Source organism: Zingiber officinale, chromosome 4B (genome assembly GCF_018446385.1).
Source record: "Zingiber officinale cultivar Zhangliang chromosome 4B, Zo_v1.1, whole genome shotgun sequence".
In the NCBI taxonomy this organism is placed as follows: Eukaryota; Viridiplantae; Streptophyta; class Magnoliopsida; order Zingiberales; family Zingiberaceae; genus Zingiber; species Zingiber officinale.
In genome coordinates, this window is record NC_055993.1 from 26,456,938 (window position 1) to 26,480,254 (window position 23,317).

At 41.2% G+C, this 23,317-nt stretch overlaps 1 protein-coding gene across 1 annotated transcript; it reads left to right on the forward strand.

Moving 5' to 3' along the window:
* The first annotated feature begins 16,125 nt into the window (after nt 1-16,125).
* On the forward strand, nt 16,126-18,571 carry LOC121978168 (pectinesterase-like). Its single transcript, XM_042530545.1, has 2 exons — nt 16,126-16,993; nt 17,880-18,571. The coding sequence occupies exons 1-2, from the start codon at nt 16,126-16,128 to the stop codon at nt 18,569-18,571; spliced, it is 1,560 nt and encodes a 519-aa protein (XP_042386479.1).
* Nucleotides 18,572-23,317: the final 4,746 nt, after the last annotated feature.

Below are 23,317 nucleotides of genomic sequence, written 5' to 3' on the forward strand. Positions count from 1 at the left end.
GTCAAACATGTATTGTCAACATGTATTGTCAAACCATCAAAACATAAATATTAAGACTCGAGCTTGACCCAATTCAAGCTCAGTCAAACTAGGTCAACCTTGACCTGGGGAATATTGCACCAACAATCTCCCCCTTTTTGATGTTTGACAATACCTTCTTTAAGTTAGGCTAATCTCATAGCCTAAACCTCCTTCATGCCACTAGGTAATGAAGGCATAAGTTAAACCCTTCATTCTCCTCCTAAGAGGGAAAACTCCCTCTTAGATAATGAAGTCCTAACTTAAACCCTACATTCTCCCCCTCTTGACACACATCAAAACAAACTCTCCCCCTGAAGAGTTACTTAACGTTGTTCACAACTTCACTCGTTGTGATCAACCCGATAATGAAAGTCTCATACATTTCATTTATCCTTAACCCTACATTCTCCCCCAATGTAGACAAATGCTCAACCTTGAGCATTTACAACTTAAACAATAAAGATATCCACTCTCCATTGTAATCCAATGCTCAACCTTGAGCATCTTTCACTAAGGAAGGTTAACCACCTTCCACGGTGTATGAAAATTTTGTTTTCATGTCCTTAAAGAGTAACTCCCCCTAAAGACATGGTCGTGACTTCTGTCATTGCACCAACAATGACTTGGAACCCCTAAACCTTTAGGAAACCCACATTTAGAAGTTTTTGAGGTTCATAAATTCAATATTGAAACCAAACCTCAACCTAAACTTTAATTTAGTCTTCCTCAACCAATCCATCCTTGTTTTCAACATGAAAACACCCTTTTTATGTATACAAATGTATTTTGAGGGGTTAGAAATGATTTCCTAGACTAAACTTGGTTTGGAATGCTGAAATCAGACTTTCCCAGCCAAAATCAGCTTCCTCAATCGATTAAAGTTGGGTCCCAATCGATTGAACCAGCTTGAATCGATCCACTGATCGATTCAGGAGGGTTGGATCGATCGATGGATCAATCCATGAATCTTCTGTTTGCGAGAAGATTACTCTCAATCGATCGCCCGATTGATTGAGACCCTTCAATCGATCGGGTGATCGATTGAATGCCTGATAGTTCTGAAATTCACTTGCGGTGAATTTCAGAAACTCCCCAAAAATTCCCTAAAATTCTAAAAATCATGAAAATTTGTGTAGACACAATTTAGGGCATATATTATCATGGAAAAATAGTTTTATAAGAAAATACTTCATATTTTCCAAGATTGACACAAACTTGAAAACTTGCAAAAATCTTAGTGTTTTCTTCCAAGTTTGTGCTTAACTTTTCAATGGTGATTACTATCAAAAGATAGCCTTCACCAAGGTTTTCCAAAAGCATTTTAAAATGATTTTCAAAACCAATATCCCACCATGTTCCTTGGGCTTAATGCACATGACTTGTACATTAGCTTTCCCAATGATGGGAAAACACATAACTATGTGTTTTGATGAACAAAAAATTCAAAAGAATGCACTAAATCAACATCATGAGTTTTGTTCATCATCCTAACATGTCACTTGTATCTAATGTGTACTAAAATACATACAAGTCACCTTATAGTTCTTTAGTGAGATGTAAACTTTGATTTTGCCCTAATCTAGGGATCATGCATATCCATCTAGGCATTTTGAATTGATGAACATCCACCAAGGATGTTACATGTTAATGAATGTCATTTGTCATTAGTTTGCATAAAATAAATTGATGCATGATAATGTTATGGCATACATCAAAAAGAAATAATTTTTAAAAGAAAATATCCTATAACTACATGATGTATGTATGACATGACATGGTATTTTTGTGGTTTTCATAATAAAATATGAATGCAAAAATAAACATGATGTCATGACATATGATGGGCAAACCAAGCATGACAAGTTTTAGCATAAATAAAATACCTAGGTTGTCTACCTAAGTATCCTTAAACCTTAGCTAAATTAAAATTTAAAACCTAGATTGCCCACTATTTCCCAAGAAAATGCCAATAATCCAATTTTGACATTTCTTTTTCTTTTCCTAATTTGTGCCAATTTAAATTAAACATATTCTTCAAATTTTGGCACAATTTACTCTTTTAAAGAATAACCACTTGAGTTAAGGCATACATTGCCTTTAATTTCCTAAGAACATACCAAAATCTCAACTTGGTAGTTCTTATAATTTTCCCAATTTGTGTCACTTAAAATATCATCTAATTTATCAAAATGTGACACATTTTACTCTTATAAGAGTAAATAAAAATTCTTTTCATTTCAAAGGTTAACAATAACCTTGAAAATGCTCATTGAGTGTCAACTTCATCATGATTAGGTTAACTACCCTTCCACTTAGAGTTGACACTCTCTAACCCATCTATGGGGTAGAGAAGATGCTCCTAGGAACCCAAAACCTATTGGTGCTCCTTGGATGTTCTAGGTACTCACTAGGGATAACTTCCCTAGATACCTTCCTAGTGACCTTGTTTGGCTTCTTAGAAGTCTTGGTCACATTTTCTAGGTCAACCCTAGATATTGCTTCCCTTGTGACCTTCTTTGTGACTTTCTTTGACTTCTTAGAAGTCTTAGTCACATTTGTTGCAAAAATACTCTTAGGAATAACCTCCATAGTATTCTTGACTTGACCACTAAACCTAGGGTTTGTTCCATAACTATATGGAACTCTATGGTAAGAAGGTACATCCTTTTTGATTTTAGGTTTATATCCCAAACCTCTATGGCCCTTGGATGACCCTTGTTATCCTAAACCTAGATTTTACTCATTTTGCCCTTTAAGGATATTTTTCATCCTTTTTAGGGTCTTTTCTAGTTTGTCAAGTCTTGACCTCAAGACTTGATTTTCCATCACTAAGTCCTTAGTTTTTGGTTTTCCATTAAGTCCATGAGCATTTTTGTTTCTAGGCTTGTAGCTAAAATCCTTAGAGTTCTTGCCTAAAATTCCATCTACCTTCCTAACCCTAGGTGTGGTAGTTTTAGCATGGAGAGCCATGTGTTTTTCCTTAATGCTATCATGCTCTCTATTCTTATGGTAAATAACATTAAAATGATAATGACTTGACTTAGCATGCTTTTTACCATTGTTCAAGGGAGTAGGTTCAATAAATGATACCTTTCTTTTTACCTTAGAGACTCCTCCTTGAAGTGTGCTTCCTCCTTGAGCCTTGACCGCCTTCTTCCCCTTGGGACATTGACTCCGGTAATGCCCCTTTTAATTGCACAAAAAGCATACAATGTGCTCCTTGCTCCTTTTTGTTCCGGGAGCGGTCTTTTTGGGATTCTCCTTGCCCTTTTGTGCCACTTGGCCCTTCTTCTTGGCCAATTTAGGGCATTTACTTTTGTAATGCCCTTTTTCCCTACACTCAAAGCAAATGATATGATTTTTGTTATTTTCTATTGAAATTGTTATACCTTTGCTTGTAGGGGTGACATCTTCTCCTTTTGATCCGGAGGTAGAAGCTTCCTCTTGATCCGAACTTGATACTCCTTGAATAAATTTGTCTTGACTTGTGGAGGTGGAAGCTTCTTCATCCTCTTCTTCTTTTGATCCGGATGTGGAGGCTTCTTCTTGCTCTTGATCCGGTGTCAATGAAAATTGCTCCCCCTCAATCCTAGAGGTGGAGGCTTCCTCATCCTCATCTTGTACATGGAACAAGGAGTATGCTCCCTCCTTGCCTTCTTCATTGCATTCCTTTAAAGATGAAGCTTCTTGGACTTCCTCTTCTTCGGAAGTTGAGCATCTCTCAACTTCGGAGTCCTCTTGCTCTTTATTTAGATCCAATGAGTCGCCCTCTTTGGATTTTTCTTGGTCTGGTACAGTGGAGGGGATCTCATGAATTGATGCCAATTTGCTCCAAAGCTCCTTGGCATCCTTGAACTCTCCAATTTTTCTAAGAATGTGGCTAGGCAATAGATTGACCAAAAGCTTGGTCACTTTATCATTGGCCTCACATCTTTGGATTTGTTCTTGGCTTCATTTGCTTTTCTTGAGGACTTTGCCCTTGGAATTTGTTGGAGCCTCGAAACCTTCCATGAGAGCAAACCATTGCTCTATCTCCACCATCAAGAAATTCTTGATCCTTGATCTCCAAAGATCGAAGCTTATCATGGTGAATGGTAGAGGCACCCTTGTGTCGAATCCGAGTCCATCTCGGAATTCCATTTGAAGTTGAGCTTCTTGTGATGAAGTCTTCGACTTGTAGAATTTTGCTCCAACTTCTAAACCCTCTAGCTCTTTGCCCCTTCCGGTGATGATTCCGGTGAAGAGCGGCCTCGCTCTGATACCACTTGTTGGGACCGAAAATGTAGCTAGAGGGGGGGGGGGGGGGGGGAATAGCTCGTCGCGTGCTAGGTGTTCTTCGTTGCTTGTTTCTTTGATGGTGTGCAGCGGAAATACAAGAAACAAACACATACAACGCTAACACTTAAGGATTTACTTGGTATCCACCTCACAAGAGGTGACTAATCCAATGATCCACACACGCACGCACCCTCCACTAATAAAACACTTCTTTACGGAAACTACCAAAGGCGGAAAAGCCCTACAAGACTCTCAATACAAGAAGAAAGAAAAGGGCAGTAAAGAACAAGAAAAAGCTTACAAGAAGTGCAATAAAAGCCCTAACCCTAACTTCTCTTCTTCGCCTCTTGACTTGGACAAAACTTCCAAGAATCTTCAAGATCTGGCATGGAGAGCTCTGTAGAGAAGCTGTGGAGTCGCCTGTGAAGATCGGAGCTGTATGCGTGAAGTTCTGCTGAAGGAAATGCTCGCCTACAGCTAAATACGATGCCAACGGTCAGATCCCGATCGATTGGATTGCTCCCAATCGATCGGGGAGGCTTTGGATTGATCGACCGATCGATCCAGAGTGCTTCTGTACTCTCGGGAAAACGCTCGGATCAATCGCTCGATCGATCCAGAGCTTATCGCGCGACATCAGCTATCTCTAATCGATCCACTGATCGATTGGAGCCTCTGGATCGATCGGCTGATCGATTCAGAGAGGTTCTGTTCGTGCGACATTCCTCCCCAATCGATCCACTAATTGATTGGGAGGATCCCTATAGCGGGGACTCATCCGATCGATCGGCCGATCGATTGGACATGAGCCAATCGATCGGCTGATCGATCCAGCTCTTGGTTTTTAACCTAAAACCAAGTCCAAAGCCCCCTAAACCAACATCCGGTCAACCCTTGGCCTGTTGGTACATGTGTCTAGCATCCGGCCACCCTTGGCCTGCTAGGACTCCCTCACCAAGTGTCTGGTCAATCCCTTTGACCCACTTAGACTTTTCTTCCTCGTACCAAGTATCCGGTCAATCCCTTTGACCTACTTGGACTTTCACCAGATGTCTAGTCAACCTTGACCCATCTGGATTTTCTCGTGCCTAGCTTCACTCACCAGGACTTCCCTTCTGCCTAGCTTCACTCACTAGGACTTCTCATCTGCCTGACTTCACTCACCAGGACTTTCACCTAGCTTCACTCATTAGGATTTCCTCACTGCCTAGCTTCACTCACTAGGTCTTTCACTTGGCTTCACTCACCAGGATTTTCTCACTGTCTAGCTTCACTCACTAGGTCTTTCACCTGGCTTCACTCACCAGGATTTCCCTCACTGCCTAGCTTCACTCACTAGGTCTTTCACCTGGCTTCACTCATCAGGATTTTCCTTCTGCCTTGCTTCACTCACCAGGACTTTCTTTGCCTAACCTCCAAGTTAGAACTTTCACCTGGCTTCACTCACCAGGATTTCCTTTACCTAATCTCCAAGTTAAGACTTTCACCTGGCTTCACTCACCAAGATTTTCCTCCTGCCTGGCTTCACTCACCAGGACTTCCTTTGCCTAACCTCCAAGTTAGGACTTTCACCTAGCTTCACTCACCAGGATTTTCCAGTCAAGTATCCGGTCAACCTTGACCTACTTGACTCTCCATCACAATTTCCACACATGAACAATTGCACCTGCAATCTCCATGTGTTGTCTACATGTATTGTCAAACATGTATTGTCAACATGTATTGTCAAACCATTAAAACATAAACATTAAGACTCTAGCTTGACCCAATTCAAGCTCAGTCAAACTAGGTCAACCTTGACATGGGGAATATTACACCAACAATCTCCCAACAAAATCTAACTAAGTATCTCCGATTAATCCATATGCATCGTCACACTACGTAATGAATTCATCATTAATACCATTAACTCTAAATATGAAATAGCGAGACAGAAATAAATCCAACCTACAGCATACTTTAAACCCTAACTTAATTCTAACCAACTTAACAATTAACCAAGCACAAATTAAACACAAATTAAGCTTCAACAAGGTAATGAAATGCTAAATTACTTGCATAAAAATATAACAAACATAAAAGGAATCTGTTCTAAGCTATAAAACAGTAGCAAAATGAAATAAAATGGTAAACCAATCCATTCCCCCAATCAATCCAATAATCTTCACACTCTTGCCGTCACACACGAAGCCAGAGACGAGAACACCCACTCCGGTCCTCAGCGGAGAATCTCTACGGCGTATCATTTCCAGGATTGCTCAGCATCGCTGACAGAACGCCCCCAACACACTGGAAACTCCCTAAAACCAATAACCGGCCCGAAATTTGAAAATCTGGTCTCAGAATCTGGATGGAAGCTGTGGACTATGGATGGTCATCGAAAGAAGTCAGCAACGCCGGAGGAACGCTGCCAAACGTCTCTAATGGAAGATGGACTCACAGATTGGAGGAACGCCGCCGAATATGAGGTAAACAGGGGATTGCCGAGGTGTAGAATTCACCGGAGGGAACGCCCCCAATGACTCCAGATGATCAAAATCAGCTGCCGTGAAGCTCTCCACCGAGGTCAAAGCTCGAGAGATTGATCGGAAAAAGGGGAAGGGCGCAATCGCCGGAATATAGGAGTTCTTCAACCTTCCGTCGCTGACCACTGGAGTCCACCCACCATCGGGAAGAGTAGGAGGGGTTCTCTTAGCTAGTCCCGATCCATCCTCATCTTCATCCGCAAGCCACAAGCTCCGGGTACCATCTTCACCGTCCAGACACGCACAACAGAGGACACGCACTTCATCTTCTCCATCCGCCTTCCGCCGGTCACCAGAGTCCTTCCACCGCTGGAGTAAGGTAGTGGGGTTCACTGCTCTATTCTGCTTCAATTCCGTCCAAGTTTGGGCCATACTTCAGCCATCTCCGCCATTATCTCTTTCGTCACAGAGCACTACTGATCCAGTCATTATCTTCCTTGTCTGGACATCGTCATTGAATTATCCTCCCTTTGTGTTGATTTTCATGTTTTGGATGAATTATCATTGGTTAAATTTCCCTTGTTTTAGATTTGTTTCAGATTTGAATGCTCAACTTTGATTCATGTTGATTGATTGTAGATTGTTTATGTTCATGTTGAGATATCATTCATTTACCCTTAATTCATTGGTGCTCGTTATGTGTTCACTGGAATGTTTCTTAGACTTTAGTTTGGTAATCCTTAGTTAGTTGTTTGCATTGTTTGTTAATGTTGAATCCATTATGTTTGTGCCTTACTTTGAATGTAATTAGATTAGGTTTTGTTATATGCTTTAGGTTCAGTTTCATTAAATGTTCACTTTATGTTTTCTGTAATTCTAGTGCAATTATAATTTAGATTAGGTTAGTTTTCCTTTACTTGCATTGTCTTTCATTTACTAGGTTAGATTTCATTTAATGTTTTGCTATTTCATTCCTTAGTTTAATTCCGTTAATGGTGAATCGTAGCGTAGAGTGATAATGCACTATGAGATCACTACTAATGGATAGATAGGATGTCTTTTATTAATTAGGATTAAATTTCATACTTGCTTTGCTCTTTTGTTCTTTAGGTTTAATTTCATACTTGTTTTGTTATTTCATATCGTAGTTCAAAATTCAAAACCCAAACCCCCAGTTTCATATCAAAAATTCAAAAGCCATAACTAATCCTGAAATTATCATCCTATCGTTACATTCTTTGTGAGACGACCCGAGTCATCTCTATACTACTTTAGTGTAGAGTGGTTCGGTAACTTTAATTGTAATTTGATAAGCTCCCATAGCACGACACTCGAGCTCACATCAAATTTTGGCGTCATTGCCGGGGATTAAATTGTAAAGGTGTTTGATATTTTTAGGATTGTTTTTTATTTTGGAAAACTTACAAATTTTGTTGTTTTGATTGATTTCATGTCATATATTCATGTGTTTGATTTTATTTGTTCCTGAGTCTTCTAATTTTATTTGCTTATTGTCAGTGTAAGAATAGGAAATTTCTTTACCATGGATCCATATCAGTATTTTGGAGATTGGAGGGAGAGCTATTATTATCAGCCTCAGTCTGGGAACTATCAGCCTGAATATCAGTACTACCCACCTGTGGAGCAGCAGAATAGGTATGAGTCATTTCATAATACCTATAATTCTAATAGGGTGGATTTTTCACATTTCAGTTATGAGGATGTACAAGAACAATTTGCAGAGTCAATTTGGAAATTCAATGAAGTTACGCATCAAATGAGTGAGCATCAAGAGCAACAATTCTCTAGGATACAGAATATACAGAGTCAGTTAGATCAAATTGCATCATCCATCAACTAGTTACAAGCGCAAAACTACAGTGGAGAGATGGAAAGTAGTGATTTTGTCAGGCCTGACCCTACTTCCATTTATTCACCAGATTTATCTAGTTTTATTTGTGATGATGATTAGTTGTTCATATTTCTGATTCTACTAATAGCGTTGCTTTAGATGTTGATACAGATGTAGGAAATGAAGATTTAATTGATGACGATTTAAGTGTAGGGGATTACTTACTGGAAGCAATACCCCATGGATCACTTGAATTTGAGGTTGAAAGTGTAGGGGCTTGTGCTATTGAGGCAAACACCCAAGAATCACTACATGAAGTTGAACATTCACTAGAACCAGAACATGAGCATTCACTTGATAAGAAAGAGGTAACAATCACTACTCTAGGTACCTCTCAAGATGATAAGGTAAGTGTTTTTTGTGATTTTTCAAAAAATTTAATAGAGGTACTATTTATTGATTTTATTAGATGTGATTCATTGTTTTCTACCAAGACTAATATTCTCCTATTTTCTTCTTATCCCACAAGCGAATGGAAGGGATTGTCTTTTATTGATTGTGTAGGAGAATACAAGCTTCCGGAATGGATACTTGAACTGAACCGCCTTCGACCTCCAGAAAAAGCTTTCAAAGGAAAAATGATTAATAAAAAGGAATTGAGTGGAACCAAAAGTACTCCACTACTGGCTTGGATTATTCTTCTCAATCTTCTTCGACCACCGGAATGAAAGGGGAGTTGGTTCTAATTTAGCTTTCTTTTGTATTTTAATTCATGCTTTGTTAATAAATTCTTGTTGAGAGAATTTCTTTAGTTCTATACTTTGCGTTTGCACTTTATTTTTACATTTTGCATTTTGTTTTCACAATTGCTTCCATACTTTGCATTTTGTTTAGTATATAGCATTTCATTTGAATAAAAGTCTTCATGGGAATTTCTTAAGAAATGCTTTTAAGATGGTAAAAGCTTCTTAAATTTGATCATCAATTTAGGTCATTGTACAAGATTGGATGCTTTTCTTACATGGTATTGGTTAATTTGGTGGTGGATTCCAAGTTGATCAATTGAGCTTGATTGCATGAAAACTACCTGGAGAGGACCACTTAAAGCCTATACTCTATTATCTTCTCTTGTGTGACATGCACTCATAGCAATTGAAACTCTAGAACTTACTTAGTTTCTTTTCAAAGTCACAATATCATAAGTATGCATGGAAATGAAGGATTGTTCTCATTTTTGTTTCCTCGTAAATTCCAATTCCTTACTTCATAATTTTCTTAAAACATTTTCCTCTTGCATTTTTGACCTTTGATTACCTTTGCTTGGTCTATTTCATTGAGGGTTTTGGTTGAATATTTTGATGAGTTAGATTGTTTGATGATGGACAAAGTTTTAAGTGTAGGGGAAAATTAGTATATGCTCAAGAATTTTGAAGAAGAGGGATGGTTTTATAAGTATTGAATTGTGATTTTTGAGAGTGATGTGGGAGTCTCAAATATGGACTTTGATTATGGTTACTTGATATAATGTGCAGTAATTGGAGTTCTTATTTAAGTTTCTACTTTTAGCTTGGTTTAGAAGCTACTTTTGGTTTGTATGTGCTGCTCTTAAGAATCCAGGGAGCTGACATTTGATATTGCTGAAAATCTGTTGTACTGTTAGTGCTAGTTTAGTTACTAAACTAGATGCTGTGTGCCAATTTCTCATGCTGTTTTTGAACAGCAACATTTAAAAATGACACTCCAAAAACTTCATTTGGTGCTATCATCAAATATACTAGGCACTCAATTATTATTCCAAAACTTATCAGTAATAACATTCAAATTTCAGTAACCAGCTTAAGAAGTTCAGAATTACAGCGCTATTCAATTATCTTCAGCATTGAAGTTGAATCATTGGCTTCTCCCCGGCAATGACACCAAAATTTGATAACGAGTTTGTCACACCCGTAAATTAAATTAATAATGTATTTTCCACTGAACCCCTTTACTACACAATCATGTTGTAATAATGAGCCCAGGATCGATCCTCGAGGAACTAACGGTAGGATGTAATCTTATAATCATATTTTATTCCTATTTTTGGGATTTTTAACATGAAAATGGGGGTTTAAGCTTGAATCTAAATCTAACAAAATTAAAGCACAGCGAATAAGAAATTAATCTAAAGCAATAGTGAAACCTAACTAGATGCCAATGATCAAATCATAACGCATTGTCACCCTACGTCATAATTAAACCATCAACACACTTAAACTAAATATGAAATTACGAGACGCAATTAAATCTAATCTTAAGCATAGAATAAAAGAACAAGACATAAAATAAATTTGATCTAAAGCATCAAATAAACCCTAGCTTAAAACTTAAACATTAAACAATTAATCAAGCATCAAATAAGCACAAATTAAGCTTCAACTATGAAATGAAATGCTAAATTACTTGCTAAAAACATAACAAAACATAAAAGGAATCTGTGCCAAGTTGTAAAAACAAAAATAAAAGGAAATAAACCCTAACTGATCCAACTCACAACCAATCCATACAAACTACACACTCATGCCAACACACAAGAGTGCCAAAGTCGAGAACACCCAACTCTGGAGCATCTCAGTTGCGTCTCAGTTCAAGGTATGCTCAACTACGCCGGCAGACCACCTCCAACGAGCTAGAACAACCCTAATCCCCGGCAACGGCGCCAGAATTTGGTGTCAGCCTTTTTGCATGTCACTTGGCACCCCAAATTGATAAATTTTGGAACTCATTAAAATAAAAACAAATGTTGTAGTAACAAGTCCCAAGTTGTATTTTTCCAAAGATCACTAGTAAGTGCGTATGAGAATTCTTGTATTGGTTCCAATTAATTTCTCATTTCAGACTTGAATACAGGTGTCATCAAAAGTTCACTAGAACAAATCAAAATTAATCTAGAAATTGCATTCTCATCTAAACATGATACACCCATTTCGACAACTTTGTATCAATTAAATTCAAATTCTAATGATTCATTAAGTTCAATCAATCAGTTTTCATATCTTCAACTAACAATTACAGTAACAAGGAAACTCAAGAATTAAAATAATTTGTATAAATTGAAGTATCATCCAATGAACAATCACAACCTAGTTAAACAATAACAACGTATAAAGATAAACAATCAAATCTCCAGGTTTAGCATTCAACTAGTAAACTCAATCACAGCAGCAAGGAGCAATTAATCTGATCAAAATTGAACAACAACAACATTCAAGAACTCAAGTTAAACATCACCATTCATGCATGTTCATTATCACAAGATCGGTTGTAGTTAAACTCACTGTAATTTTAATTATCCAGAATGTGCAGAAATTGAAATCAGAAATCCATCAAATCATTTCAAGAATCAAATCCATCCTAATAATCTAACCAACCATGAGCTCGAGAATGATCAAATTCTACTTAAAAACCACTTAGCTACTAACCTAACTTCTACAATCCTTACTCCAAAACAAGTTACAACTAGGCTAAGATAGCTAACTAACTAAGGCTCTAAATTTACCAACTACATATTCCGGATCAATTTAGAAGCTGCTGAACAAATTATTTCTATGTCGAAATTGCAATATAAGTTTGATCTAATAAATGACTTCAAGTGCAAAGAAAATTGAACATACAAAACTGCAAATCTCAGATCTAAACTAAGAAAAATACATTTTAATCAATTGCATCCGAAAACTGAACAGAGAACTAAAACAGAGTTTGAACCTAAACCAACTTAGAGCTGCAACATATAGAAATGGGTTGTGTTCAATGAAACAAAATAGAAACAATGAAATTCTGCAACTAAATCTAAGATCTAGGTAAAGATAACACTGAAACACATTCACAACTCCATATCAAAGACCAAATTCCTTCTCTTCGCTGATCTGCGAAGGAGCCGTAGAGAACGCCCTTCTGGCTCGCAACAGCTTCCTCTGAGGTCTTCAGGCAGTAAATAAAGACCTCCAAGCCGCAGAGAACGCCCTTCTAGCTGGTGATCCTGTTGCGTGAAGAACAGAGAATGGAAGTGGCGCTCAGAACTAGAATCGACTGATCAATCCGATTCCAAAAGCTCCGAGTGAAAATGAAAGCAGAACGATTGTGGGAACTACTAGAGAACTCCAGTAAAGCTCCGTATACGTTTGAAAGCCTCAGATATAGAGAACGCCCTTGGATCCGAGGATGATGTGGAACACAGCGGAACGCGATCTAGAGAACGCCCATGGATCGCAATCTGATCTTCATTCGCTGATTGCCGAGAGACCACGAATTCGCTGTTGAAGACGGGATCGAAATCTGGATCTAGAGAGATGCATGGGAGCTTCAGCCGTCACGCGAAGAAGATGAAGAAACAATGTTGTATCGCGAGGAACCGAGCTCGAAGGTCACTGTAGCTTCTCAAAGCCTTTATACCCCTTTCAAATTTGATCCAACGGCTGAGAATTCTCGGAGCTTGATCAACGGTGGAAAATAGCCTAAAATTCGATCCAACATTACTGATCTTCATCTACGGTCCAGATCTACTTCTCATTAGGTTGGATGAGCCAGATCTTCAATGGATGGTGTAGATCTACTCCAATCTTCAACGGACGGTCCAAAACACTCCAAGTCTTGATCGCTTCATTTAGCCCTAGATTTGAGCCCAAGTTTGGCTTGATCTGATCGGGCGACTGTGATTGATTTGATGCCTACAAAATAAAAATCAAATATTAGCATCAAATACCATAATTATAAGTCAATTTGCAATTAAGTCTAAATTCAAATGCAATTATGAAATATAATGTAAATGTGAGATTAAGTTATAAAAAAACCATTAAAAATATGCACTATGAATCAAGATAATATAGCTAAATCATGGTTATCACACGCCCCCTTGGCTTCTGACTGTCACGTCCCCATGACTTTTGACTGCTATGTCTTCTTGACTTCTGACTGTCATGTCCCCTTGACTTCCACCTGATTTGCTTTATCGGACCCACCATCATGCGCCGTATCACAAGCCTCCCCTTCAAGTCTAGTCGAAGGAGGTCGAAGTCCGACTTACTATACCCCAATCCTGGTTTGCTCTACTTCACCCTTCTAACTTTAAATTTTTTTTTCTTAAAGCAACAACAGTTTTTAACCGTTGTCTTTTGAGGTCCCTATCTTTCTCAACGCGTCGATTTACAACAGATTTTTAGGGATCTTTTACAACGGTTTTTCACCATTGTCTTTTAGCAGTTTTGTTGTAGTGTCAACCAAGTTAAGTTGGGTCCTATGTAGTAGATGCCTTATGTCTGAGTGTACAGGGACATAGGAACACAAGAAGTCGAGCGAAAAATCCAGCAGACGAAAAGGATGGTACAGAAGCAAGTTGACGGACTCGATGCATCTGAGGGATGAGAATCAATGGAAGAGTACACTAGTGGAGCGAGAAGGATGCATGTTGCGATTTGAGGGACGAGAAACCGGGGAGGAAGCCTACTCGAGGAGAAGGTCGGAGTTAGGTTCAGGTGAGCTCAACTCTGGATGGCCAGAGAATCACCCAAGTAACCGGAGAAACAGCAGGACAAAGTCGACTCTATACTAGGTCTGGGTGCTCGAACTAGCTTGGTACAGAACAGGCGCCTCTGGGCGAAAGTATCAGTGGGGAGAGACTTTGGGTCCACACTAGCAACAATCCAAGTACCTGAACTGATCTAGGTGCCCCGGTACCGATAAAGGCTTATCATCGTGTCGTTAAAGAGCCATTGCGAACAGATAAAGTGCACCGCTGGAGGTGCCCAAAACCATTCTAGGCGCCCGGAGATGCCACGTCATGCTACGGACGAATTCGACTAGTATAATATAAATAGAGCCTTAGCTCTCTTCATTTAGGACAATACTTTCTGTACTTCATTTTCAACTTTATTTTTTGTATTTACAATGTGTGCTTTCAAACGTAGATCGTCCTAACCGTATTCAAGTCAGAGGTTTGCATCGAGCTCAAATCCTATAAGTGCAGGATACGAAGCAAATCTAAGGATCTATAATATGTGAACTAGCAAATCAAGCTACCCATCCTATTAGTAATTCCATTGATTATTAATTACCAAGTAGTAAACTTGATATTTAATAACCTATAAATTTGATTACTCATTCAATGAATCCTTAATCAAATTATCTAATTATAACCAATTAATTATCTTTAGAGTTAAATAAATTAAATCAGTAAACCTTTGTATTTCACAAATGCATCAATAAGAAGGTCATTAATTGGCTAATTAATCAATTGATTAATTGTTAATTAATCAAATTCACTGACTTATAAATTACTCATTAGCTAAATAGATTACCAATAATTGCATCTACTCAAGTCCTGTTCAATTCAATTCAATCAACTAATCTATTATTAACCATTTATTATGCATCCAATTAATCAATTAGTTATTAATCCTCTTAATTAATTAACGCATTACTGCAACCTTAATTTACATTATCATTAATCCAAACCCAAACCTAATTTACATTACCTACACAATTTAGGTTTTGATTAAATAAAACTAGCTTTTATATTCAATCATCTTGTAACTTAAATGGAGTATTCTAAATAGTCTTTATCAAAGCCTAACCCATTTATTCCAATAAAATATTTTAAAAAATCCTTTTTAAATTCTAATAAATTATATATATTCATATAATTACATTTCCTAGTTACACATTAATTATTTATATATATATATATATATATATATAAAGGGAATTAAAATTTTGCAAGAGAGACTCAAGGCTTCCACTCTATATATATTAATGTACGTACTTATTTGAACTCCATGGACCGACCTCAAACGATCGATATATACTGAGTCATCAATAGCGTAACATATATAGGCCATGCATGCTCAACCCTTATATATTAATTAACTTGATAATTTCAAACAAATTAAATGTCATAATCAATCCTAACCAATCAAATCAATCGGTCATGACCAAAGCCTAGTTAGGCCAAGTTGCTCATGCCAAGTCCGATAAGATGAGTGAGTCAAGCCTAATCAATTACGATCTACAGAATAATAATATTAATTAAGTAAAGTACTGTCTAGTAATGAAGTTACCTTCCTTAATTATATTAGCACGATTTGTTCTATATGAGATAAGCACAAATAAATTGAATATATATATTTACAAGGAATGGAGATAATGTAAATATGACAATTAAATCAAATAAAATATCAATATATATATTTTTTTATTGATTTACACTTATCCAATCAAATAATTATATATTGATCATGTTATTAATGAAATTGACCGATAAGCACAAATAAATTATACAAGGAATGAGATCGTCGAAATATAAATATATATGACAATTAATATAAATTTTGTAATGATTTACACTTATCCAATTTCATAATATATTGATCACAAACGAATTGAACCTGAACCTTATATAAACGAAGAGCATGCATGCAGCCGTACGTTTAATTACTTATTCTTCAATTCATCAAGAAAGTTTCTGCGAATTCTGCATCCATGGCGAATTTTTTGTTAGCTTTCCTCCTCCTCCTGCTGCTGCTACGGCTAGAACACTGCTACGGCGAGCCGATGGTGTCATATTGTTCCCGCACCCCCTACCCTGACGTGTGCAGCTCCATGGTCAATCGGTCCGACTCGGTCTTTGAGCAGTCGTCGTCGCTGACTTGGAATGAATTCCGTGATCTCCTCCACCGGGCCACCCTCGAGAGGGCCGTCCTCGCCCACCAGCGGGCCGGGGAGAGGAACCCGAACCAGTTCGACGAGCCGAGGAGACGGGCCTGGACTGACTGCGTCGAGCTGCTGGCTGATACGGTCGGCCTCGTGAACCGGTCGCTGGTTCGCCCGGGTCATGACGCACAGACGTGGCTCAGCGCCGCCATGACGAACCACCGCACGTGCCGCGATGGCTTCCTCGAGCTCGGTTTGACGGCGCCGGTGATAGACGACGGCGAGCTAACAGAGTCGATCAGTAACTTGCTCGCCGTTAACAACGCGATGCTGATTGCCGCCGGCAGGCAGCATAAACGGCGCCGCCGTTTGGGGTTATTGTTCCCGGAGTGGGTGGCGGCGGCCGACCAGAAGCTACTGGCGGCGTCGGACGTGAAATCGAATCTCGTGGTCGCGAAGGATGGCTCCGGCGACTACAAATCCATTGTCGAAGCCGTGGCGGCTGCGGCCAAGGCGAGGGGAGGAAGCACGGCGAGGTTCGTCATTCACGTGAAGGCCGGCGTCTACGAAGAGTACGTGGAGATTCCTAACTCGATGGAGAATTTAATGATGACCGGCGACGGGATAGATGCTACTGTGGTGACGGGGAACAGGAGCGTTAAAGACGGCTACCGCACCTTCCGGTCGGCCACCTTCGGTTAGTTTTAAATAAATAATCAATTGATTTAATTTACTTGGTAAGAAATTAATTAATATGAGAATATATATATATATATATATATATATATATATATATATATATATATATATATATATATATATATATATAGTGGTAGTCGTCCGTCCGGAAAGGGATGGGTCCGATCGGACGTCCGACCGGCCGATGGAATCGAACGCCCGGAGAGGGATGGGTCCGATCGGCTTGCCGACCGGACGATATACAGCTGATGGTTAAAGGCGCCCTGTCGAAAGCAGAGTTCCGGCGCTTAGGGGAAAAGGTCGTGGGCCGAGCGGACACCACGCTCGGCCAAAGCCATAAGGTAACACTGCTAATAGTCCCCATAAAGCATGTGATGGAGAATCTCCCCAAGTAAACCACCGCATATGTCCGGCCGGATGTTGAGGGAGTTATCCGCCCGGACGCTGGATCTGGAGCAAAAGGGAAAAGGACAAGGGAGGTCTGGATCTGGATCAATTGATTTAATTTACTTGGTAAGAAATTAATTAATATGAGAATATATATATATATATATATATATATATATATATATATATATATATATATATATATATATATATATATATATAATGTTTACATCAACTAACTAACAGTTAGTTGTAGTTTTTTTACAAGCGATATAAAGTACTAGTTTAATTAATTGCAAAATTAAACAATCATACAAGAAATAGATTTTCCCTTTGCTAGCTTCTAATTAATCAATAATTTCTAAAACTATTTGATTTCATTTTACTCGATGTATCAATAATTTCTAGGACCTACGTATTATTGATCTATTTAATTAATATTTCTTCAAATTGGTTAGGATCCGTTTAATGTTTGTAATTCAATGTACATTGATCAGACGTATCAGGCAACGGATTCATCGCCCGCGACATGACGTTCGAAAACACGGCCGGGCCAGAAAAGGGGCAGGCGGTGGCGCTCCTATCCAAGTCCGACCACTCCGTCTTCTACAAATGCAGCTTCAAGGGTTACCAGGACACCCTGTACGTCCACTCCCAAAGACAGTTCTACCGAAACTGCGACGTCTACGGAACCATCGACTTCATCTTTGGCAACGCCGCTGTTGTCTTCCAAAACTGCAACCTCTACGTGAGGCGGCCTATGAACGGCCAAGCGAACGTTGTGACGGCTCAGGGCAGGAGCAGCTCGAACGAGGCCACCGGCATATCGATCCACAACTCCGTCGTGGCTGCAGCATCCGACCTCGCGCCGGTGCAGGGGTCGTTCAAGACGTACCTCGGCCGACCGTGGAGGGAGTATTCGAGGACGGTGGTGATGAAGACGAAGCTGGAGGACTTGATCGACCCGGCGGGGTGGTTGGAGTGGAATGGCAGCTCCCCGCCGAGCACGTTGTACTACGGGGAGTTCATGAACACTGGCACCGGCGCCGACACGAGTAGGAGGGTGAATTGGAGTGGTTATCACGTGATCAATAACTCGTCTGAAGCTGAAAAATTCACCGTCGGAAGCTTCTTATCCGGCGACTCGTGGATACCATCCACCGGCGTTCCTTACACGTCAGGCCTATAAATTAATTATACATTGTGCTATATAAATAAAGGGGTGAACTGGAATATATTGTGTTTCTAGGTAAAAAATTAAAATTTTTTTACTTTGTTCTATCTTCGAGTCATGAGTCATCGTATGTTTATCATTGCGCAATTCATTATTGCAAACCCTCCCTCTAATCACGTGGTTCCTATTTAAGTGAGTCGGTGAGTTAACTTAATTAAACAATGTCCTTACAAAAAACACTTATTAAAATTGATTAATTTTAAAAAATTTATATCTCTTTTAATGACACATTTTATAATTATAACGACACTTATTAGCACTTTAAATTTTATAATTTTTTATTCTAAATGATAGATGAATTATGATGATATATAAATATTAAATTCAGGTTATATATATATTTTAAATGAATTTAGCGACATTATTTTCATAAATTATTATAATGACTGATACTGTCCGAATCGCTGAACCTACGGACGCTGGGCACATATGGCGTAAATGGCGCTCCACGGCAGATCACTTGGCCTCCGGCTGCGGACTCCGATGGTGACCCGCGAAGTGGGAAGGGTCCTGACGACCTCCAAGTCGAGGAGAAAAAGTGGCTCTCTAATTTTAGAACGCATACTCATGGGATGAGGGGCCTTTATATAAGGCAACCAGAAGAGTGTACACATACTGTGCACACGTGTCGCCCATACCCAAGAAGGGCTTGTCTGAGCTTACCATATCCAAGCTCTGATCAAGCATGTCCTCGATGGGACAGCGGAACCCCTAATTATAAGATTTGAAATGTGGCTACACACGTGGAGCATATCATTGTAAAATGTCCACTTGTCCTTTGCCTACTTACTCCCTGGAGAGAGTCCTGCCAGCTCCTGTGATCATGGACGGACGTAGGTGGTTTAGGAGGTTCTCAATCACGTGCTTTGTGGAGACTATTACGTATACCGATGCGTTTCCGAAGGCAATCTCGCTGGCCCGATCTCGGCGCCCTAACTCGAGACACCTTTAACCACTGAAATCAGAGAAAACCGCATCGCCCTTTGGCCGAATCTCCCTCCGCCCGGCCACCGCCACTTTGACTTACATGACCACGGGGACCCTGTTCTACAACCTGATCACTTGCCTCCCTTCAAGTCTCAGTAGGGACGGGTGAAATACCTTAGTGATCGATCAGCTAACTCTGCTCCCGCCTTCGGGCCTAACGGAGGTCACCAATCCACAACCTTCCTTGGATCTCCTCGGAACCGCGCCAATCCTCGCTCATTAAATGCGAATGGCCGAATGCCACGTAATGGTTTGACGCCGAGGCGTATCGAATGACTCGGCATGGCACTTTCCAAGATGTGCGACTGATCCAACCATATGGATCGCCACGGCCTCATATAAAATCTCGCCTTCATCCTCACTTGCTTTCATTTCAACGCCTCAGTCATTGAGCTCCGGCGATACGCTTTCCGACTTCCTCTTTCCTGATCCTTTTTCCCAATAAGGCTTTACACCTTTCTTTCTTGCTTCCTGTTACTCATTTGTCTCCCAACTGGCCTTTGAAACCCTTTCGCCGCCGCCGTGCTTTTTTTGATCGCCCATGGCTAGCTCTTCCCATCCCAAGACCAATCTGGTCCTTGGTACACCACCATGCAATCACGATTTGATCAACGTGACTTTGACATTCTAACCGATAATTTTGAAATCCTCAAGATTTTGAACTTTTTTTGGTCCTTCCGCCTCGGCCGCGCCAGCGCACCGCAGAGGTGTCTTCTCCGCGACCAGCCTCAAGGCGTCTTCCCTGTACATCCGCTCATCATAGACGCTTGTAATTCGATCTTGCAGCCTTTCGCTCTCTCTCGCCTGTTATTATTTTGTTATTATTTTGTTCAATTTTACGATTCTTCTTTTATTTCTATTACCTAGCATTGTACAATTTTCATGTTCCAAGCTCCTAACAACATTGAAGATATTTTTCTAATCACTTCCCGACAAGTGGAGCCTGTTGCCCCCCGAGTCAAGAAATCAAGAATCGACATGACACTTCTATAAAAATATTTTGGCCCATACTGACATCAATAAGCTTCTTCATCAAGGAGCATTTTTCGGCCTGAGTCCAATGCGGAATCCCCTTCCGAGCGGCTTTGGTAAGCATTTTACTTGGTCCTTTATTTTGATTGCAAACTGATTTCTCTCCTTTCCTTTGCAGCGGACATCGTCATGGAGTCAGTAATGGCCGGCATTCTGAAGAGAAAGGCGGCGGCGCTCGAAGCCGCGGCGGCCAAAGAAATGGAAATGCTGGGTATCCAGCCGATCGGATCCCATGAAGGGGAAAGCGGGACTCAGGCTGAGTCGGCCGCTCCAGCTTCTCAACAAAACGTGGCCAGCGGAGCCACCTCCACTGGGGAACCAACTGTCCCCGAGGAAGGTTCCGCTCGGGAGGAGGAGCAACCTCTACCAAAGAGACGTCGAGTGGAGACTCCCCTGCGGTCGGCTACCTCCGCGGTCCAACCATCCGAGCAGGTCACTGCGACTGCTCGGGGCAAGGCGCCAGAGGTCGAAGCCATTTCGTCCGACCGGACGCCTTCCGAATGGGACGAGCCGGATTGTCTCAATTGAGGCTACTGTTAGCACCCTTCCGCCGTCACCTGGGCCTAAATCACCATTACCATCACACGGCCGATCCTCCGACCGCCACGGACGACCGCCATGGTGCAGACGTAGTCTCTTCATCTCCCGACTTAAGAGCCGGCCGCCAGAGGCCGACCGTGCATACCATCACCTCAAGGCCCCCTAGCTGAGATGCTGGGCCGACGACGCTACTGTCACCTGATCCCCTTCTCGAAACTTGGCCAATAGCCACATGCGTGAGGCCACGGGTAAGTCCTTCAAGTTTGTACACATTGCTTCCGATAACCAACCTAATCTAATTTTGCAGAGATGTGGAGGAGATTCCTCCAATCGCTTAGCCCTCGTGGATGAGGAGTTAAGGCAATCGAAGGCGGCGGGTCCGTCGCTCTCAAGGCGCCGTTACTACTCGCGAGCTGCGCTGAGCCAGAAGGCCTCGTGATCCGCTAAGGGCGCCGACAGAGAAGGCGGCTAATCAGCTCATGCTCTGCCCGCCGAGTCCGAGCGACAGTCAAGTCGACAAAATTAACCGGCCACCACTGAAAATACTGCAATCTCCGATCCGAGAAAGAACGTGGAGGCCTGGGCCCCGAGTCGAAGGTAAAGGAGCCATGGAGCACCGGACAGGAGAAGGCGGGTCACGCCGACGCGACAAGCTTCCTAATATGAATGAGGCCCTACTAGCCTCGGCCTTTCAAAGAATATCAAGATGCCGAGCCGAGTCGAATCGCTTTTACGTAGCTACATCCGCTGCCAATTCTGAAAGAAAATCATAACTGCGATGTACCCAGCTCGACCGCTATGACCGCCACCACCACTTATATAGAAGTCTAAGGGTCTGAGTCCATTACTATCATGGGACGGCGATCAAGTGGTGCTCTTGGAAAGTATCCCCAAGACCTTATGACTACATTGAGTAGACTGCTCTATATGTAATTAGGCCGCCAAAATCTTGATCTTAGGCCTCACTTAAAGTTTTAATCTTAATGCAACGCTTTTTTGCCATCGCTTTTGCTAGTGAATATGATGTTTGCCCGCTTGCTCATTGTCACCTCCTGCATTCAAAGGTTACCAAGCATTTATTTTCCGCTTCTCCATTTAATACGTAATATTTCTAAATATTCCGCTTTGACGGCGGTCAAGTACCTCCAGTGTCAATGAGCGGAACGAGAGATGATCTAACACCATTGGAGGTGACTTCTAGGGGCATCTTTAATCGCATATTCCGGCCGGAAGTTTATAGACGCCGGGCCGCCTCGACATTTAACGCGAGCCTCACGGCCTCCGCCGGAGGGTTTATAGATCTCATTGATATTTAACGCCGGAGTTCACACGGTCACTACGTTTTAGATCGCCCAGATTTAGAGCATCGTCTTCGACTTACGTCTTCGGAGTGACGGCTTTTATCACGGCCTCGCTCTCGATATTTAACGCCGAGCTCGACTCTTCCCGCCGGAAGGTTTATAGACGCCTGCCTCTTGATATTTAACGTCGGAGTTCTACGGCCGAGGTTTATGAGACGTTAGCTCGTATCGGAGCTCGACGGCCTTCCACTCGAATTTTTAACGCCGGCTCGCCTCGATTTTTAACGCATCGAGTTCGACATTAACGCCGCTTCCGCCGGGTTTATGTAGACGCCGGCTGCCTCGATATTTAACGTCGAGCTCGACGGTCTTCCGCCGAAGGTTTATAGACGCCGCCTGCCTCGATATTTAACGTCGGAGCTCACGGTCTTCCGCCGGAAGGTTTATAGACGCCGGCTCGCCTCGATATTTAACGCCGGAGCTCGACGATCTTCGCCGGAAGGTTTATGACGCCGGCTCGAGATATTTAACGCCGAGCTCGACGGCCCGCCGAAGGTTTATAGATGCTCATCGGTCTTCCGCTCGAAGGTTTATGACGCATTGCCGCCTCGATATTTAACGCCGGAGCGACGCCGCCGGAAGGTTTATAGACGCCGCCTGCCTCGATATTTAACGCCGAGTTCGATTCCACTGAAGGTTTATAGACCTCGTCTGCCTGCCTCGATATTTAACGCCGGAGCTCGACGGCCTTCCGCCTGAAGGTTTATAGAGCCTCTCGACATTTAACGCTGAGTTTCGACGGTCTTCCGCTCGGAAGGTTTATAGACGCCGGCTCGTCTCT